This window comes from Mustela lutreola, chromosome 11, assembly GCF_030435805.1.
Source record: "Mustela lutreola isolate mMusLut2 chromosome 11, mMusLut2.pri, whole genome shotgun sequence".
In the NCBI taxonomy this organism is placed as follows: Eukaryota; Metazoa; Chordata; class Mammalia; order Carnivora; family Mustelidae; genus Mustela; species Mustela lutreola.
Genome location: NC_081300.1, coordinates 62,640,865 through 62,658,682, shown reverse-complemented (window position 1 = coordinate 62,658,682; position 17,818 = coordinate 62,640,865). Strand labels below are relative to the sequence as shown.

At 54.4% G+C, this 17,818-nt stretch overlaps 1 protein-coding gene across 13 annotated transcripts in view; it reads right to left on the bottom strand.

The window, feature by feature from the left end:
- Positions 1–7,012: 7,012 nt before the first annotated feature.
- GNB1L (G protein subunit beta 1 like) overlaps positions 7,013–17,818 on the bottom strand; it is a 69,969-nt gene continuing 59,163 nt past the window's right edge. For 9 of the 13 annotated variants that reach the window (XM_059139340.1, XM_059139341.1, XM_059139344.1 and 6 more), the window contains one exon: positions 16,674–17,240. In XM_059139340.1, coding sequence (XP_058995323.1) covers positions 16,923–17,240 — 318 coding nt within the window. In that variant the 3' untranslated portion in view covers positions 16,674–16,922. Of the gene's footprint in view, positions 10,438–16,673; positions 17,241–17,818 lie in introns of those variants that run through there. The other 4 variants (XR_009345822.1, XR_009345823.1, XR_009345821.1 and 1 more) reach the window with 4 other exon arrangements.

The following is a 17,818-nucleotide window of genomic DNA, read 5'->3' as shown; positions in this document are numbered from 1 at the left end:
TTAATGAACAAAAATAGAATAAAATGAAACATTCAATTCCTCCCTGGGTGCATTCTGAGTGCTAGACAGCACAGAAGCGGCAGGTCAGCGATCTCGACGCTACAGGTGAGGGCTCCCCTACACTGGGGAACAGCCCCTCATGCAGGCATGGTTTTCTCTCCTCTGCCCCCATAGATGAGTTTGCCTTCCTTAAGAACTGCCCATAGATGAGATTGTGCCACAGGACACCCAGGCTGGCTGCTTTCCTCTCTGGGGTGTTGCAAGGCTCACCACGCTGCCGCCCACCCAGCGGTTCTTACTGCTGACCAGCGTCCAGTTTCCTGCGAGGGACACTTGGTGGCTTTAAGTTGGATGCTGTAAGACTCGGCGCTGCAGGTGGGACTGGTCCCTCCGGGCAGCCATGCAACAGCTCAGTAGGCTGCGTCATCCACCTTCCATCCTGGGGAGGCGGTGAGGAAAGGGTGGCTCAGGCCCCTCATTTCAGAAAGGCACTAGGACCACTTTCAGTCACTCATTCCTGACATGGGCACCCCGTGAGCTCTCCCAGGGCTGTCGCCACTGCCTGCTGTGTGGGGCTTACATTCCCTGGGGCAACTACCCCAGACTGTCCTTGACTTCCCTGTAAAGCCACTGTCCTGGCAGCTTCTATGTCCTTGCTTTGGGCTCCTCTGTGGATGCACCTGGCCTGCCACTTCCATGAGGCGCCATGCTGCGCTGTGTGGGGGCTCTGGGCCCCTCCGACCTGCTTCCTTGTGGGCTCTCCCCTCAGAGTCTTGCTCTGGATTCCTCAGTTGGCCCAGAGGTCCCATTCTGCTCCCTTCACCTGTCTCCAGGTGTCCAGTTACTAGGACTCAAGAGGACAAGAGCTTGGATTAGAAGGGACCCCGGAGATGGGTCCAGGGACCCTCGACTCCTTAACCCTCGAAGCCCTTCAAAAAACAATGGCTAGACAAACCATAAGTGACTCTTAATCTCACAAAACAAACTGAGGGTTGCCGGGGGGAGGGGGTTGGGGAGAAGGGGGTGGGATTATGGACATTGGGGAGGGTATGTGATTTGGTGAGTGCTGTGAAGTGTGTAAACCTGGTGATTCACAGACCTGGGGATAAAAATATATGTATATAAAAAATATATGTTTATAAAAAATAAAAAAAAAAAATAAAAAAAAAAAACAAACAATGGCTGTCCCACAAGGGAAACAGGTTAACTCTTGACTAAGTAGAGGAGGGGTGGAGCCTGTCTATTCCCCTCTTCATCCCTCTGGGTGCCCTATAAGGGACCTAGGGAAGCCAAGGACCCTGGAGTGTGGTGCAGGATCCCCCCCCCCCCCACCAGCAGCCCAGCTTGCTCTTGTGAGAGGAGGAAGACCAAACCGGAGCTGCAGGTGCTGCCTTCCTCCAGTCCAGAGCCTCTGTCTTCGATGTAAACACTCCAGCTCCTAGGAAGGCTTGGGACATGCAGCCTCTGACAAACCCACCCCCCACAGGGTCTCTTCCGCAGGCTCACGGCCAGGGCAGGGGTGCTCTGGGATGGGAGGCCCCCCGTCCATACCGCCACTAAGTAAAGCTGGCAGCACCATGCAGCTCTCCTGAGACCAGGAGATAGTGTCCCAGACAAGCATGTCGGGTGAGCTGTAGGGCACAGGCAGTTGTGGGCACAGGTCCCTGATGAGAGGCCTCCTGGAGGGGCTGGTGACATGATGTCCTGCGCAGGGAAGCATCTGGGGGGCAGAGCAGTACACTGAGATTCTGCCGTGGGATGAGGGGAGTCTGTTTGGTGGAACCTCAAGCCAGGAGTTGCAGAGGAAAAGAAAGCCTGGTTGGGGGGCAGGGAGGGGTGCCTCAGCCACCCCTCTCCCTCTGGCGGGGGAAGTCCACAGAGTGTGTGGGACCCGTATGACGAAGGGTGGGTGAGCGCAAGGCACTGCTCTCCAGGTGTGCTGTAGATCAAAGCAGTTGTGCACGATAGAGAATTCCATGGGGCCACAGTTGCTAGGGGGTGCAGTGCAAAGCCGGCACAGCCCCGGGGAGCCACGTGCAGGCAGATGGAGGGAGGATGGGGGCCCGTGGTGCTCCTTCTAGGACAAAAGGAACCCCTTCAGTGGCAGCAGGAGTGTGGCCTCCCCTGGAGCTGGGTGCCAGGGAGACCCTACCTCCCAGCGGCCACAGCCCCTGTGCCTGTTTTCCCTTCATGCTGGGCACTGACCCCTGCCCCATGGGAGCAGTGTTAAGTCTCAGAGGCCCGTGTAAGCAGCGGAGACAAGCCTCTCATCCTCTGTGTGGGTTCCAATGAGGCTGTGCCGTCTCACAGGTCCCCGGGTGAGGGCAGGGCCAGGCTTCTCCATTTGGGCACGTCTGATGCCTCTGTACAAACCTGATCCCCACGTGCCTCCCTCACCCCTAAGCCTGCCTCTGTACCGTGACATGAGCGGGATGGGGGGAGGCATGACATGGCCGCACATGCAACCTGGCCCTGGGAGGGGAGGCTGGGGTAATTCCTTGGGCTGCCCCACACGTTTTCTGTATTTGAAAAAACACACAAATCTCGTCTTCAATTCGATTCCCTATGCTGCTTGTTGTGCTCCTTCAAACCAGATGGGTTCACAAGCTGAGACTTTGCAGTCTAGGCACTTCTGCTTTACCCTCGCCAGGTCTGTGTGTTGAGAACAGAACTGAAGGTGTATTGGGAAAAGCAGCCCGCATGGGGGAGAAGCTTGGGTCTTCATACCGGTAATTAAGTTATCTTCTTAATTATAAAGAGGAATGACATTGCCTACATCCTTTATCTCTCAGCTTTCAGCTGCGTCAAGTCAGAGCCTAACCCTCTGCCTCTGCGGCCGCCACCCGTGTGTTGCCCCCAGCTCACAGAGCAGCCCTAACTGCTAAGATCTGTGCTGGGGACACGTGAGGGTCTGGGCCCCCGCTCCTGGTTGTGCCACCAAGGAAAAGGCCTTCTCATCAGTTTGTGACCCCCTTCGACAGAAACACCATCCTGACTTTCTCCTGCTGCTGGGGTGCCCTCCAGTTTCCAGCTCTTGCTCACACAGCTGTCTCATCCCAGTGAGAATTTAAGTTTCCAGAAGAACAAGATCCTATCACATGCGCACCCAGAAAATAATTTATGATGAATGAAAAACTTGTTGAAACCACAAGAGAGGGGCACCTGGGTGGCTCAGTCGGTTGGGTGTCTGCCTTCGGCTTGGGTCGTGATCTCATGCTCCCGGGATTGAGCCCATGTCAGGCTCCCTACTCCTCGGGGAGTCTGCTTCTCCCTCTCCCTCCTCACCCTTGCTCATGCTCTGTCTCTCTCAAATAAACAAATTTTAAAAATAAATAAATAAATAAATCAACCACGAGAGACTTTGTACCCATTAAGATGGCTGCTATGAACACACACTCACACACACACAGATAACAGAACACATGTGGGTGAAGATGCAGAGAATTTGGGACCCTCATGCGTTGTTGGTGGGAGTGTAAAACGGTGCAGCTGCTGTGGAAAACAGAATGGAGGTCCCTCAAAAAAGTAAGCCTAAAACTACGTAGGACCCAGTAGTTCCACTCTGGGTGTAGATTCCCGCAGAACTGAAAGCAGGGACTTTACTTACACACTTTACACCTGTGTCCGTAGCCGTATCAGTCACAAGAGCAGGGTACAAGCAGACCAAGGGTCATCAGCTAACTCATGGATAAAAACAGACTGATGGGGGCGCCTGGGTGGCTCAGTGGGTTAAAGCCTCTGCCTTCAGCTCAGGTCATGATCTCAGGGTCATGGGATCGAGCCCCACATCGGGCTCTCTGCTCGGCAGGGAGGCTGCTTCTTCCCTCTCTCTCTGCCTGACTCTCTGCCTACTTGTGATCTCTCTCTATCAAATAAATAAATAAAATATTTTAAATTATTATTTTTTATTTTTAAAGATTTTATTTATTTATTTGACAGAGATCACAAGTAGGCAGAGAGGCAGGCAGAGAGAGAGAGGGAAGGAAGCAGGCTTCCCACTGAGCAGAGAGCCTGATGCGGGGCTCAATCCCAGGACCCTGGGATCATGACCTGAGCCGAAGGCAGAGGCTTTAACCCACTGAGCCACCCAGGCGCCCCCCAAAAATAATTTAAAACAATGGACTGATGAATGGACAAAAATATGGGATGGCCATACAAAAATATGGGATGGCCATACAGTGGCACCCTATGGGGTCATAAAAAGGAAGGAGATTCTGACGTGCTTTACGACGAGGATGGACCTTGGGGACATTATGCTTGGTGAAACAAGACAGACACAAACTATAGGAGTCCACTGACATGAGATACCCTAGAAGAGTCAGATCTATGGAGACAGAAGGTATCAGAGGAGGATGCAAGGGGCTGGGGGAGGAGGGAATGGAGGGGTCATGTTTAGTGGGGACAGAGTTGTATTTAGATAACAACGCTCTGGAGGTGGATGCTGGGGATGGTTGTTCAACACCGTGAATGTGTTAAATGCCACTGAACTGGACACTTGAAATGGCTAAAATGGCGAATTTGTATCTTTCACGTATGCTTATACGTATTTAACAATTAAAGAAAGGCTGGGGTACCTGGGTGGCTCAGTCAGTCAAACGTCTGCCTTTGGCTCAGGTCACAATCCCACGGTCCCAGGATCAAGTCCTGGATGGTTCTCCCTGCTCAGTGGGGAGTCTGCTTCTCCCTCTCTGTCCACGTGCCACTCCCCCTGCTTATGCTCTCTGTCAAATAAATAAATAAAATCTTAAAAAACAAAAACAAAAACAAAGAAAGCCTAGACTATCCATAATCCACAAGAGCTGTTCTGTTAATCTAGGATTGACTGAGTCCCAACCTGTCTCTAAACCAGGGTTTTTTAACATGGAAATTTCATTCTGCGGGGCCATTGGGCAGTGCCTGCCCAGAGACACTCTGGATGTCTCCTTTGGAGGCACTTTCTGGTGCAAAGGACAGTCCCAGCACAGAATGATTGTGCCCAGACATCAGAGAGTCACAAGCCCCAAGTATTTGGAGCCCCACATAGCTGTGCAGCAGCTAGACCAGTGAGCGTTCTTCCTGGTTGGAGCTGCTCTCTTGGTGCTTCTTGCCCCAGGCTGAGTCCACCCCAGGCTCTTTCTACAAGCTTCTCTGGTGTCCAGGGACCCAGACTCAGCCATGAGGCAGGCTGTCCAGCCCACCAGCCTGAGCAGTGTGTCTTAAACCCTGGGGATTGCTGGTGACTGCCCTGGGTGTGGGGTTTAGGACCCCTGGAAGATGCTTCTCCAAGCACTTGAGCCCTGGCCAGTCCAGCTAGTTCCTGTGCCCCTCTTTTGTTGGTATAGCTTTATTTAGGTGTCCCGACTCTCCAGGAGGGCCACTTAGCTCTGGGAGGGCCCCCACCAGCCCCCTCTCTCTTTTGGAGGAGGCAAAGTTGTGGTGTGAGGTAGGGAGCATGGAGTGACATGTTCACCCGGTCACCTGTCAAAGTGGCGGCCACACAGTATTGGTTGAGATACAGCTTCTGCTCTAGGAGAATGCATGTTCCCACAGATGTCGGTCACTCTGCTGGCCAGGGTCTTGGCAGGATTTACCAGGGTTGGGGGGCCGAGGGGCTTGAGACAGGCTCCACAAAGGCAAACCACCTTGATGATGGGTCCAGATGCCTATACCCCACTCAGGAACCAGGTCTCCCAGGCCCAAGGGTCACTCTGGGAGAAAGCAGCCATTTCTCAGCAGGGCAGCCATCCCCTGGACCCCAAATGCAGAATTGCAGGTGATCAGAGGGGAGGCACCATACTGTGGAAGTCCAGAACTTCCACATGTTCTGGAAGAAGCGAGGCTGCAGAACAAGAGAACAGACGGCTGGGTGCTGGGGCTGTGGCAGGGGGTGCTGGCCAAGAGGTAGGAGGGTGTTTCCGGGGGTGGAATTTTGTCACGGTTCACACAACCATCTCTGAAGGAGGGTGACTGTTACTGGATGTAAGTTGTCCTACGACATATAAAGAACCTGCCAGCCCCTTTCTTCTGAGCCCACTCTAGTGTCCTTTCTCCTCTTGCCCCCCTCCACTCTCTTTGCTCTCTGCCCCTGGAACTGACCCGAGCAGCGTGTGGAGGAATGACCATCGGATTTATTATTCCTGATTAGCAGGTTCTTGTTCTTTACTTCTCCAGCTAGGGAAGGGGGAAGTCGGGTTCGCAGGTTATGGATGGGAAAGGTGTGTGCCACTGTGGGCTTCTCCCCTGTGGCTGCGGACTTGGGCAGAATCCAGTCCCCCCCCCCCCACTGTCTGCCCATCGGACACCTGACATCTGTCTAGTCTACAAGGAGAAGGAGGAGCATTTCATGAGGAATTGTTGCCCCCCCCCATCTGCTGGAGTGGTCACTCCCATGTTCTAGATAAGAAAGTCACAAGCTCCGGATGTCCCAGAATTCACCTCAGATCCTGGGAGCCTTCGCTTCCCAGAGGAAGGTGCCAAGTGCCTACCCTTCAACCCTGGTGGCAGCCAGGGAAATCTTAGTTTAATGTTTAAGCTGAGCACTGGCTCCCTGGGGGTTGCTGTGCCTCCCCTCATTGTGGCCTCTGTTTGAAATCTCCAAAATAGGGGGTGCCTGGGTGGTTCAGTCCTTAAGTGTCTGCCTTCAGCTCAGGTCATGATTCCAGGCTCCTGGGATCAAGCGCCTCTTTGGGCTTCTTGCTCAGTAGGAAGCCTGCTTCTCCCTCTCCCACTCCCCCTGCTTGTGTTCCCTCTCTCACTGTGTCTCTGTCAAATAAATACATGAAATCTTTTTTTAAAAAAATGAAATCTCAGACGCCTGAGTGGCCCAGTGCGTTAAAGCCTCTGCCTTCAGTTCAGGTCGTGATCCCAGGGTCCTGGGATGGAGCCCCCGCATCGGGCTCTCTGCTCAGCAGGGAGCCTGCTTCCCTTCCTCTCTCTCTGCTTGCCTCTCTGCCTCCTTGTGATCTGCCTGTCAAATAAATAAATAAAATCTTAAAAAAAAAAAAATCTCCAAAATAGAAAACCACACCAATGGTTTGATAAATTCTCAAGATTTATAAATTGTTATGTTGCAGAATAAAGAATTCTCACAATAGCCGCACCTAAACTTGGTTGATACAGCAAAATGTAAGGCTATAATAGAATAAAATCCTCCCGACATTTAAACACTGGTTGCAAATGCAATAAAAACACTTCTAAATATTTAACAAGAATGACAAGCCTAACGTAGGGATCTGAAAATATCTTAACATCTTAGGAAAGACACACACACGCATACACACGATATGAGATTCACTAAAGCTGATACTAAAAGTGCTGATCTGTTTCATTTCTCCCTGGGCTGCTGCTTATTTTTGCTTAGGTGTGTTCTCAGCACCCCGACGGCTCAGACTACCTACGAGGCCAGCAGGCAGCTCAGCTCTGGGCTGGGCACTGCAGGAGGGCCCAACGCAGTCACTGAGTAAGGCTGGCCGACCCTGGCCTACTCGGTGACAACTCTTCTCCATCACTCTTGATCAGAACCCCGTCTCTCATATTCCCTGAGATGAAGGATTCTTTGGCTTTCATGTGGATGGGAGGTCCAGATCTGCTGTCCCTTTATTTGGAAATAGGGCCTGGTGTGTCAGGATGAATAAGCTTCTTCGTGAGCATCTCATCACACCTTGCAAATTTGGGGAGCCCTGTGCAGGACTGGAGGGAGTCTGTGGCTGGTTGCTCCCTCCTGGCCATGGCAAGAGGCCCAGGTCCTGCCCCAGGCTCCTTCCCCCAAGTCCTGGGGCCTCAGTTTTCTGTGCTCTTTCTTGCTACACAGAGAAAAACAAGGATGAGCCTTATTTTGTAAAGGATGAAAATATTTGGACTTTCCTCCCTCACCCAGTGGGGTCCGTGTCCCTTTTCTGATACCATGGCCTGCTGGTTTGTTGGATGAGCTCTTGGAGGGCTGTTGTAAAAAGCCTGATTCTCCTGAGACCGTCATGCTGAGAGGCCACGCAAAGGTGCTCCCGTCGATAGTGCCTGCTGTGTCTAGCCCTCCCCAGGCTCCGCCGGCCCACCAAGCTTCCCAGCTTCCTGACCCCTGGATGCCACATGCATGGAAGGCTACTATACACTGCTAAGTTTGGGCTGGTTTATTAATGCCGCGACAGATCATTGCAATAGGATGAAACCAAATGACTTGGTTTCTAACATTCCACTTTTTTTTTTAAGATTTTATTTATTTATTTGACAGACAGAGATCACAAGTAGGCAGAGAAGCAGGCAGAGAGAGAAGAGGAAGCAGGCTCCCCGCTGAGCAGAGAGCTGGATACTGGGCTCCATCCCAGGACCGTGGGATCATGACCAGGTGCCCCTCCATTTTTTTTTTTTTTTTTAAGAGGCAGGGAGGGGCAGAGGGAGAGAGAATCTTAAGAAGGTTCCATGCCCAGTGCAGAGCCTGATGCAGGGTCTGATCTCACAACCCAGAGATCATGGCTTGATTTGAAATCAAGAGTTGGATGCTTGACCGCTGAGCGGGTCCCCAGGCCCCCCCACTAGCATTCCACATCCTAAAAAAAAAAAAAAAAAAAAACCACACACACACACACACAATAAATTACAGCACCTTGGGGCGCCAGGGTGGCTCAGTGGGTTAAGCCTCTGCCTCAGCTCAGGTCATGATCTCAGGGTCCTGAGACCGAGGCCCACATCGGGCTCTCTGCTCAGCAGGCAGCCTATTTCCCTCTCTCTCTCTCTGACTGCCTCTCTGCCTACTTGTGATCTGTCAAATAAATTTTAAAAAAATCTTTAAACACAGCATCTTGTCTCAGTCCGTTCAGGCTGCTCTAACAAAATACCACAGACGGGTGGCTTATGAGTAACAGAAATTCATTTCTCACTGTTCTGGAGACTAGACGTCCAAGATTAAGGCAGAGCCAGTGTCTGGTGAGAGCCCAATTCCTGGATCCTCATGTGGTGGAAGGGCAAGGGGGCTCCTGGGGTCTCTTTTATAAGGCGCTAATCCCATTCACAAAGGCTCCACCCCGTAACCTAAGCACCTTCTAGAGGCCCCATCCTAGTACCATCACCTGCGGGGTTAGGTCTCAACCTATGAACTTCTGGGAGGACACAGACATGCAGCCCATAGCAATCTTCAGGCACGCTTGGCCTACTTCACTATTACAATACTTTTCTGGTCTACTTCCTGTTACCTTGTACCATTTGAGTGTCAATGAGACTTCTTCGCCCATCAGAATCTTGTGTGTTTGAATAGATGACGGTGACCATAGTCTTGCTGCCTGACGCATCCCAGGCCCGTGTGCAAGGCCCCTTGGCCCTCAGCACTGCTCTTGGCCCCTCTGAATGCCTCCTGGTTTGGCGGCAGTAACAAGATTCCCCACATCTGCCCCTAGGGGCCAGCACCCATGAATACTCCTGGCTCTTTGGGCCCGAGGTCCCAGAGGTTGAGGCCCAAGGGTGTCTATTGGTGGCACATGGGATATACTTTACTGAACCTGCTCCGAGATCTGAGAGCCCACCGTGGGTGCTGGGTGGACGGGTGGAGCAGCTCTGGGCCCACTCCTGGCAGGGATGGAGGCCAAAGCATTTCCTCGGCAGGCCCTGAGCACCTTTTCTCAGCTGAGCCCTACTTCCTCCGGTCTGGGGCTCCATCTCCTGCTTGCTCAGATTTTTTTTCCCGCAGGGATTCCTTAAGCTCAGGTTTAGGACTGCCTCTGCAGAACTGACAGTCCTGTACTTGGGGGGCATGTCTCTGGGCGGGTTGGGCGTATGTCTGCTCCACTCACCAGCCGCTGCCTGGCTCTCAGCCTCTTGCTCCACTCTGTCTGGCCCAGGTGCTTCCTTCTCGCCGGGCTCCCAAGCTGGAGAGCTTGGCCCCAGGGGGAGCTGAGTCGAGGCAGGAGTGAGCTTGGTGATGCTGAGGGATAGGAGTGGGCCAGATGTGGGGATGCGGGGGGTTCCCCCCACAGCACTGCCACCCTCCCCCGCTCTTGAGCCACAGACTGGGGGAGGAGTCGCCCCGAAGCACAGGTGCACAACCAGCTCAGCTGTAAGGTTCCCGTCTGTGCCAGCTCGTCTTTGAAACCAGGCTTTGCCATGAAGTTCTAGCTAGTTGAGTATCAAGCATTTCTAAAGAACCCCCTGAAGGAATGTTTTTTCTTTGTGCAAACAGTCCTTTTGTGCAGAGGGTGTTCTGTGGCTTCTTGGCACAGACACAGGTGGGTAACACCTGATTGAACATCACTCACTCGGGAGCGTAAAGACATGCACGGCACGTCAGCACCAAGCCAGCCGGCCGAGCGGGCATGCCAAGGTCTCCCGGGACACTGCGCCTCAGCAAGCCCTTCATCAGTGAAGCCTCAGTGTCAGAGCGCCCCGTCTGGCTTCCCAGGGCTCGCCCCCCTGTCACACACCAAGCCTGGTCTGCGTATTTCCCAAAGGCATGGCGGCCTGACGCCGTCCCACCTGTGAAACGGAGAAAGCACAAGAAAAGGTGGAGAATTCTCGGTGTCCCCACGGCCGCCCCTGTCCATGTCCATGTCCTGGTCTGTCCCCAGCCTCCAGCTTGCCTGAGAGGGACCTGGCCTGCAGGGGATGCTGGGTAAGCGCTGTACCCCCTGCCTATGGTAACCATGGGCCTGGAAGAGGATGGGTGGAAGATTCCCGAGGCGGGCTCTCACCAGAGGTACACGGTGGGCTGTTCACTTGCCTGGGCTGGCTGGTCGGGATGGCATAGCTGCTTGCCTTGCCGGGGAGGTGACCTGGAGAGAGGACCTGCTGCAGCCCAGTCTGTCCTGCTGATGAGAGGCACACTTGGCCCCAGAGGCGGTGACTGGGGGTGCTTTGTCTCCCCAGTAGAACATCAATTCCCACCCTGGGCCATGAAAGGCTCCGCAGAGTACCCCAAGGCCACTCCTGCTGGCCCTGAAGAGGCTGGGTAGACCCCAGGAGCTGAGAGCTTCAGTCCTAGAGCATGAGGCTCTGGATTCTTCTAACAACCAGGAGGGCTGAAAGAGGTGCCTACTCCTACTGACCCCTAACTATAGCCTGTGAGGCTCCAACCAGGGGCCCTGGCCACACGATGCCCGCACTCCTGACCCATGGAAGCTCTTCCAATGAGGATAGAATGGCAGAACACATTTAGTAGAGCCAGAACCGCACATAAGAAATTGCATCGCGGAGCGCTTGGGTGGCTCAGTGGGTTAAAGCCTCTGCCTTCGGCTCAGGTCATGATTTCAGGGTCCTGGGATCGAGCCCCACATCGGGCTCTCTGCTCAGCAGTGATCCTGCTTCCCCCTCTCTCTGCCTGCCTCTCTGCCTACTTGTGATCTCTCTGCCAAATAAATAAAATCTTTAAAAAAAAAAAAGAAAGAAAGAAAGAAAGAAAGAAATTGCATCGCTACTCCGAACGAGTTTTCTCTGGTTGTGAGCAGCCTCTTCACTAAGAGAGGGTCTTGTTTTGCCTTTTTTTTTTTTTTTTAAAGATTTTATTTATGTGACACACACACACAGAGACAGCGAGAGAGCGCACAAGCATGGGGAGCAGGAGAGGGAGAACCAGGTTCCCGCTGAGCCAGGGACCTGATGTGGGACTCGATGCCAGGACGCTGGCATCATGACCTGAGCTGAAGGCAGACGCTCAACCGACTGAGCCACCCAGGCACTCCTCCACTAAGAGTATTAACAAAGAATTCTTCAAGACTGGTGAGCCTCTCTCCATGGATAGTTTGGACTAGAAAGCATCTTGCTGAGGGGGAGGACACCTGATGAGTGATGCTTGGCCAATGGGTCCCCCATCACTCACCTGGGGAACCTCAGGTCTCTGCTTGGCGCATTTCCTGCCTCCTGGGCACCTGAGCCACAGCCTTCCCCATCGCCCTGGATGTTAACATCGATGTCAGTGCTGCAGATTCACCACGGTTTGGCCACTGTGGATTGTGCTAAATTCAAGTGGCTCCTGAATGAAATGGGGCTTGAGTGTAAGTCCCGAAGAAGGTTGCCCAGTGAACAGCGCAAGTAGCTAGGAAAGGCACTTAGGAACTGGGCAGAAAATCCGAGGGCTGATTTTGCAAAACCATCCAGCTGCCACCGACAGAAGTGGCAGGGAGTGCGGAGGAGCTGCTGGGCCTGGGGTGGGGGGTGGGGGTCTTGCTGAAAGAATCTGACTTGTGTGGCCTGAGATGCTTGAGATGCTCAGATGCTGCCTCCCCACCCTTGGCCCAGCCCCCGAGGTACCATGGGGACAGGCAGACCCCGCCTGTCAGCAACCGGGATTGCTGTTGGCCTGCAGAGGGTTGACCAGGAGGGAGTGGGGATTCCCACACGGCCTGAAGGGAAGGCCAGGAGGCCTGGCCCAAGCTCTGCTCTCATTCTTTTGTCTGTTTAACAGGTTGAGGAACACCAGCAGTAACTGGACTTCCAAGGACAAGTTTTACTGACGGGCAGGAGGCATGTGGAAAGATCTTTAAGGAAAAGCAGGACTTTTTGAATAATGGTGAAGTGAAAAGTGGAGAAAACTCTATCAGGGGGTGTGGGAGGCCCTCTTACCACCTCTGCCTGAGGCCATGCCCAGAGCAGCCTTCACCTCATGGAGCCCCACCTGCACAGACACCTCACACGGCCTGCGGCCTGCGGGAGATCTGGGCTACGCTGAGCTTTCTGGCCGGTAAGGACCATGGCAAGACTATGGCTTCCCCTCACCCCGGTTCTTCCGGATCCATCCAGGCTCCTCTTCCTGGCTGGCGGGACTACACCGTACGTATTTACCATGGTTTGCTTCTCTGTCCATTCTCCTGTCAACCCATTTGGGTTGTTTCTGGTTTGGCACTCCTAGGAATAAAGCCACTATGAGCATCCACGCAAAGGAAAAAAAAAAGCCAATCCCAGAACATTCAGGGCCCTAAATTTACATCAAAGGGACCGACCCTGAGAGTGCATGCATCCTTCTGGTAAAGGGCAACCTTGGATCCACACAGAGGCTCCTCCTCGTAGAGCACCTGCCTGTACTGTGGGACGGCCACAGGCACAGTGCTCTGCCCACTCTGCAGCCCATCCTGGAAGCTCAGGGAGATCGGCTTAAGCCCTTCCAGCAAGGGGCTCACACAGCTCTTGGAAGATGGCAGAGCCCCCCTGCACACCTGAGCCTCGCGGCACAGCCAGCCCCCAACACTGGGTCAGGTCTGAGGAATGACTCAGCCTGGGGAACATGACAAGAACCATCTGAAGCTTTGCAAACAGGAAGTACCCTCCCCAGGCTGGGTGTCCGAGCCGGGCCCCTGTTTCTCCTTACGCCCCGGGAGTTTGAGACTGGTCGGGTCTGTGGTGATTTGCTAATCAGATCCTGCTGATGGAGGCCATGTTGTGCAAAACTGTGGGCCCCACAGCGGGCACAGAAGAGGGCTCCCAACACACAGTAGTGTTTCTAGGAAGTCGGTGCTGCTGCAATTCCAGGGGGCTCGGCTGAGCAGATCCAAATCCTGGCCACCAGTCTTTTCACACGACATCCAGAAGGCCTGCATGGCCTTGGAAACTGCTTGCCTTAGCCACACAGCCCCATCAGGCACACAGGACTAGTAAGGCTCTGCCGGCCCAATTTGGCTCCCAGTACGCCACGATTTGGCCACAAGATGTCCCTGAGACACTGCTCACCAGCACATGACCTCTGTAAGGAGTCATTCACTTGTGATCCTCCACACAACTCTGCTTGTGCCTTCAACATGATGGTGAGGGCCAGGTAGGGACTCTGGGTCCGCGTCTGCCAACACCACCTCCCTACCATCTCCAGGGGCAAGGCACCCAAAGTCTCACCTCAGACATTCTGGAAGCATCTCTGGGTTTAATAAATCTCACGCCGACTTGGCAGTGCCCTGTCCCTTTGTCTGGAACACACACCTCTGTGGCTGTTTTTGTAAATGCGGTGATTCTACCAGAGGGTTAGTCACCAAGATTCTTGATGAGCTGATGACACAGGCCTACGTAGGGGTGGGGGCACCACTTTCTCAGCCATTGGGTTTCAAAGCCTCTCGAGGTGGCACCAGACCCGTGCCCAGCGCCTCGGAGTCAGAGCTGACGCAGGGGGCTGGCACTCCCACAGGGGCCTCCCAGCCTCGGCAGTGGGTTGTGGCAGGGCTGCTGGGAGGGCGTGCAAAGTAACTGAAGAGACTCACATCTCCCCTCCCGCTCCACAGGCAGACAGGTGTGCCCCTCCCCCTCCATGCAGCACAGCACACTCTTCAGAAAGTGCTCTCGAGCACTGCATGCTGTCACCACTCACTCCGTGCTCACAGCTGTGCTCTAACAAGGAGGCCAGGGATGCTCGGAGACTCTTCAGACCATTCTTTGCCATTGGGCACCAGCCCGTGGCTGCCCCACCACAGAAGGGATTTGCAGAGGCTCACCTTTCAAAATAAGCCCCCACAACCAGCACCCCAACTAACTTTGGTGGGGTCAACAGAGAGAAGAGGAAGATGAGAAAAGGGACTGAGCCAACTATAGCCAGGTTCCAGAACACCCTCAGCACGTGGCCTCTTGGGGGAGCCATGCAGGGCTCTGGCTTGGTGAGGCCCCTCTTCACTCTCTCTGACCCTACAGCCTCCCTGTGAGGAGCACCCCAAATGTGGCTGACTTGGCAGTTTTCCTCACATCCATGAGGTTCGAGAGCCTGCAGCCTAAACAAAGCCCTTCCTTCTGACATTTGTCGTGCGCAGATCCTTCTGGATGTGTCCTCCCAACATCCAGTGATGTGGCCACAGGATACTCGGGGGCCAGCGTGGCCCCTCCCAGGGGTGTTGGAGGACACTCGCCAGCACCTCCAGCCAATGGGGTCCATGTGGGTAGTAGGCCAGTCCCCAGGATGGGCCTTCTGGGAGCTCCAACGGTATACTGTCCCCTAGGGAGTGGCCTTGTCCCTGGGGAGGCTGGGCAGAAGATCAGCAGTATGGTGGGGTCTTTCCTCAAGGGGCCTGGGTGGTGACTGAAGGGGTTGTGACTCTTTTGGTGGCCTGGGTCACGTATCTATTGGCTCAATCCAGAATACTTCCGCTCAAGCTAAACCTGATCGGGCTGTCACTTGCACTCCTAGGGCCCCAAGGCCACCAGCCCACGCCCGCATCTCTGCCAGTCTGGCTGCTGGTGTCTGTGGCTGCTCACCACCCAACCACGTCTACTCCCTCTTGGGCAGTTAAGGCCACTGCTAGGCCTTGCCACTCGGAGACCCAGTGACTCCACTGCGTTTCGAGATCCTCGTTCTGTGGCAGTGGCTCCAGCCGACCTGCAGAGAGGAGAAATCACAGAGCTCTCCACGGATACCGGGCTCCCCTTGCAGATGTACTCCTCAAGGCCATGGGGAAAGGCTTTTGTGGAGGGCTGGCAGTGCTCATTTGTTGAGTCCCCTCAAATACCCCAATCCCCCCGAACCCCGTGGCTCACTCCCTCTGCAGCATGCTGAGGTGGCTCTGGCAGTTAACAGTCCTCAGAGAACCCACCCTGTGGTCCAGGTTTCAACCCAGCAACCACACCCTGGGGCCCTTTCTTAGTCCTCAGGCTGCAGCAAGCCCAGACCCTCTGTGAGTGGTCCTGTTTCCATGGATCTGGCCTCATGCGTTTCATATCCCCGCCACCTGGATCCCACACGTGTTCTCCAGATTTCTATCTGCATGAAGTTCTTCTGGAGCGTAGCCACCTCATCACAGGCCACACTTCGTACCTCACCCTTTGGAGCCCTCCTGGGGCCTGAGTCTAGTTATAAGCAAAGCCAGTGTGGGGGAAGGTGGTCAGGAGTGTCTCACAGGGGCCCTGCCCCCGGAGGTTCCATTCCGGTCCTTCAGGTAAAGGAAGACTGACCTCTTCAGGCAGAGACCGAAGGGGGGCTCTTTTGGCAAAAAAGGCAGTGGAACAAAGGGGTTGGAGGCGGCCCAGCTTCCTCAGTGACTGCTCACAGCCCCCTACCCAATTTCCAGGGTCCTATTCCTTCCCAACCAACAGCCCAGCTTTAAAAGATGCCTTGAAGGGGGCGCCTGGGTGGCTCAGTGGGTTAAGCCGCTGCCTTCAGCTCAGGTCATGATCTCAGGGTCCTGGGATCTCATTGGGCTCTCTGCTTGGCAGGGAGCCTGCTTCCCTCTCTGCCTACTTGTGATCTCTCTCTGTCAAATAAATAAATAAAATCTTTAAAAAAAAAAAAAAAAAAAGATGCCCTGACGGCAGGGCCTGGTAAGGAGACTATGGACGCACCAGCTGCTTTGGCTGTTCATCCCGTTGCCCCAGGTGCACAGTGCTAGCTCTGTGTCGTTGGTAGCCGTGTTGGCCGCACTTAATTCTGCCATACTTTCCACCCACGGCACCTTGCCGTCTTTGGTCTTTCTCTTTTGGGGGCGGTGCTTCCTCCCATGGATCCCACACTTGGCCTGCCCCTGAGCCACAAGGTCTCCCTGCCTCTGCCCTCACCCACAGCCCACACTCTTCCTGCCTTGCTCCCCCAAGGGGTCTGGTCACTTCTTTCTACTGGTTCTGGCTTCAGCCCTGAGCATCGGGAGCTCCTGGCCTGCCTCAGAGTGAGGAGCCAACGGAGTCCGCAGGACCTGGGGGCCGCATTCACTGTCCCCCAGTGGCCAGGGGTCAATTGCCCTGTCCAGCAGAAGGTCTGAGGAGAGCTCTCAGAGCTGACCCGAAGGGAGAATCCAGGGTGTCACCTTGGAGCCCAGGGGTTTGCATCTAGAGGTTTATTGTAAAGCAGGCCCAGGCTGGCGTCTCACCTGGGCCATAGCTAGCCAGGCGTCTGGCCCAGTTACTCTTGTAAGCTGTAAAGTCACTGTCATACAGGTGCTGCATTTCACAAAAGGAAACACGCACCTTGGGTGGAAAACAAAGACTCCACAGACCAAGTACTTCTTGTAACTGGAGGAGGGTAACTGCGGCTGGCTGTTGCAGGGGTCCTGAGGTTCCACACGCCTGGGTCAGGCCACAGCATGGGCACCCACCTCCCTGCCCTCTGCGTGGCCCAACAATGGAGCAGACATGTCACTGTGGGTCGGGTAGAGAGACCAGATGCTGATCCGCTGATCCCCAGATCCTGCGGCCAGCAAGCCATCTGCGGCAAAGGCCACACAGTGGACGGTGGCACTGTGGAAGCGTAGTATAGCCAGTGGCTTCATCGTCCGCCAGTGAAACACTCGGACCCGGTGGTCCCAGCCCGCAGTGGCCAGGATCTTGCGGTCTGGCCGGATCTTGACATCAGCGATCCCAGGATTCGTGAGTTCATGAGTTCTGCACACCTAGAAGATCAAGAGCAGCAGAGAGAACCACAAAATGGCTTTTAAGACTTGTCCCAGGGGCTCCCACCTGTGGGCAGTTCTGGTCTGGCAGGCAGAACAAGGAGGGAAAATGCAGGCTGACAAGATGGCCATAAGCTCCTGCAAACTTACCCCCTACATCCCAAGAGCCAGGCACAGACCCACTGAGGGAAGCAGCCTAACTGCTGCCCTTGGCCGAGCCCTTGCATAAGACTTCAGGCCCTTCCCTCAGAGAGCCCCCGAGGTCCCGCAGAGCTGTTCCCCTACACAAGGCCTGAGAGGAACTCAAGGGCTGCTCTATTTCTCTGCCTGTCAGGCCTTCAGGAAAGACCTCAGTGGGCTGGGTCCTAGGTTTGCTCATCACAGAAATACACTGCGCTTTGGCGTCTAAGCAAGATGCATCTCCAGCTTGAGAGCAGCATAAACTCATGCCTACCCACAGCATGAGGAGGATGAGAGACACCAAGTCCATCTTTAGCGACAGGGCTGACGGGCCACCAAGCGGAGAGCCAGTAGGCACAGGTAGGACCAACAGTGAAGGTGCAGAATGCAGGAGCTCC